At 59.5% G+C, this 2,890-nt stretch overlaps 1 protein-coding gene across 1 annotated transcript; it reads left to right on the plus strand.

Annotated features, from left to right (window-relative positions):
• Positions 1 to 257: 257 nt before the first annotated feature.
• Positions 258 to 2,868, plus strand: LOC113941966 (natural resistance-associated macrophage protein 2-like; the record flags this gene model as incomplete). The annotated part of the gene is made up of 6 exons (XM_027633099.1): positions 258 to 413; positions 620 to 778; positions 1,370 to 1,456; positions 1,795 to 1,914; positions 2,341 to 2,490; positions 2,762 to 2,868. Coding segments are annotated over 6 exons (750 nt in total), but the record flags the coding sequence as incomplete, so codon positions are not given.
• Between the last annotated feature and the right edge of the window lie 22 nt (positions 2,869 to 2,890).

The raw sequence follows: 2,890 nt of genomic DNA on the forward strand, positions 1-2,890 counted from the left end.
ATGGTCAGTGTTGGCCTTGGCAGTGCTGGTGCCAGTGCTGGACCCAGCGATCCCAGAGGCTCTTTCAACCCTAACAAGTCCATGATTCAATCCTACAATCCCAAATCAGCATCAAACACAGTGGTGGACACTTAAAAGCCACGTTTTGGGCAGATTTGAGTCGGCTCGTGGTTTCATTTTTTACCAAAACAGCCACATATCAGCTGTGGATCAGCCAACGTGTCACAGCCCCAAATCCCCCGTTTTCCTGTCCCTAGTACATCACGGTGAAGCCCAACCAGGAGAAGGTGCTGCAGGGGCTGTTCATCCCCTACTGCAAGGACTGTGGGACGCCCCAGCTGGAGCAGGCCGTGGGCATCGTGGGTGCTGTCATCATGCCCCACAACATGTACCTGCACTCTGCCCTGGTCAAGGTGAGCACCTGGGGGTGGGGAGGGTCCTGAGGGTCCCACCGTGGGAGGGGGACACGGAAAACCCCCTCAGAGGAGCTTGTGGCCATTGTGGGGTGTGGAACCTGAGGGCATGTTCTGTGTCCCACCATCGCTTCAATCAGCCATAATTCCAAGGATAACCGGTGAATTCCCACCCCCCATCCTGCCCCTGCCCCTGTCCCCCCCAGTCCAGGCAGGTGGATCGCTCGAACAAGCGGCAGGTGCGAGAGGCCAACAAGTATTTCTTCATCGAGTCGTGCATCGCGCTCTTCGTGTCCTTCATCATCAACATCTTTGTGGTCGCCGTCTTCGCTGAGGCCTTTTTCAACAAGACCAACGCGGACGTGGTGAGGGGGACTGGGACAGACTGGGACTGAGGGACCAAGGCAGTGCCCCTTCCCCTGTGCTGGCACAGACTGGGACTGAGGGACCGAGGCAGTGCCCCTTCCCCTGTGCTAGGCACTGCTGAGGCCCAGCCCTGAGTCCTGGGGTCAAAGACCTCAAGGGGCTGGAGCGTGTCCAGGGCCAGGAACAGAGCTGGAGAAGGGGCTGGAGCAGCAGGAGTGTCTGAGGGAGCTGGGGGGGCTCAGCCTGGAGAAAAGGAGGCTCAGGGGGGACCTTCTGGCTCTGCAACTCCCTGACAGGAGGGGCAGCCAGGTGGGGGTTGGACTCTGCTCCCAGGTGACAGGACGAGAAGAAAAGGCTGCTGGGGGATGTTTAGGTTGGATTTTAGGGAAAATTCCTTCATGGAACAGGCTGCTCAGGGCAGGGGTGGAGTCCCCATCCCTGAGGGGATTTAACAACTGTGTGGATGTGGCACTTGGAGGCCAGGTCAGTGGTGGCCTTGGCAGTGCTGGGGTCACCACTGGACCTAATGATCCCAAAAGCTTTTCCACTCCAGCCCATTCCCTGATTCCTGCCCTTCTGTGCCCTTGCAGAACCAGGTCTGTGTCAACTCCAGCAGCCCCCACTCCTCGCTCTTCCCCAACAACAACGAGACACTGGAGGTGGACATATACAAGGGGGTGAGTGTCCCTGGGGGAGTGGCTTGGGGACATCCTGGTGGCCTTGTCTGGGGTCACAGGACACATCTGGGACAGCCTGGTGACCTGGCGGGGGGGGGGTGTTCCTGGTGGGGGGACAGCCTCATGACCCCATCTGGTGTCCCTGGGTTGGCACAGCCACATCTGGGGCAGCTGGTGGCCCTGTCTGGTGGCAGCTGCTGCTTCTGGGTAAACTGGGAGCGTTGGGGACTGGGACCAGCAAAGGGATCCCTGAACACAGAGTCGGGGGGAAGAGATCCTGGGGGTCCTTGAGCCCACTCCTCACACAGCTGACGGAGCTGCCCCCCGTCCTGTTCCAGGGCGTTGTTTTGGGGTGTTACTTCGGCCCTGCCGCTCTCTACATCTGGGCCATCGGGATCCTGGCGGCTGGGCAGAGCTCCACCATGACAGGCACCTACTCGGGCCAGTTCGTCATGGAGGTATCGTCCCCCTGCTCCTCACCCCCTGCTCCCTCCTTACCTCGGCCTCCTTGCTCTGGGTTCTGTGCTCCTTACTCTGTACTCCTTGCTTCGTATTCCGAACTCATCTCCTCTGTACTCCTTACTCTGTATTCAGTACTCCTTACTCTGTGTTCAGTACTCCTTACTCCTCACTCTGTACTCCTTACTGCTTACTCTTTACTCTTCACTACGTTCTCCATACTCCTTACTCTGTATTCTGTACTCCTTACTCATTACTCCTCTGTACTCCTCACTTACTCCTCACCCTATACTCCTCACTCGTTGCCATCTCACCCCCTCACCCCTGTGCCCCCCCAGGGGTTCCTGGCCCCATGCTGCTCCTGTGCTCCACTCTCCTCACTGCTGAGCCCTTTCTCACCCCTTGCCCACCCTGTGCCCCCTCAGGGGTTCCTGAACCTGCGCTGGTCCCGCTTTGCCCGGGTGCTGCTCACGCGCTCCATCGCCGTCACCCCCACCCTCTTCGTCGCCATCTTCCAGGACGTTGAGCACCTGACGGGCATGAACGACTTCCTCAACGTCCTCATGAGCCTCCAGGTGAGCAGGGGGCAGCCGGGTGGGGTCAGGCCCCTCCCAGCCCCAGGTGTTCCCAGCCAGGTGGGATCACGCCCCTCCCAGCCCCCAGGTGCTTGAGACCAGCTCAGATGGGGCTTGGAACAACCTGGTCAGTGGAAGGTGTCCCTCCCTACCCATGGCAGGGGGTGGGGATGAGCATTAAGGTCCCTTCCCACCCAAACTGCTCCAGGACTCCATGATAATCAGGCCACTTCCCACTCTTCATTCTTCCCTGTTTTCCTGCCTGTTCCAGCTCCCCTTTGCACTGATCCCAGTGCTCACCTTCACCAGCCTGCCCACCGTGATGCACGACTTCGCCAACGGCCTGTGAGTACCATGGGAACCCCCTGGTCACACCTGCCCCTCACCTGGGCACCTCCTC

This window comes from Corapipo altera, unplaced genomic scaffold, assembly GCF_003945725.1.
Source record: "Corapipo altera isolate COAL_440 unplaced genomic scaffold, ASM394572v1 69495, whole genome shotgun sequence".
NCBI classification, from domain to species: Eukaryota; Metazoa; Chordata; class Aves; order Passeriformes; family Pipridae; genus Corapipo; species Corapipo altera.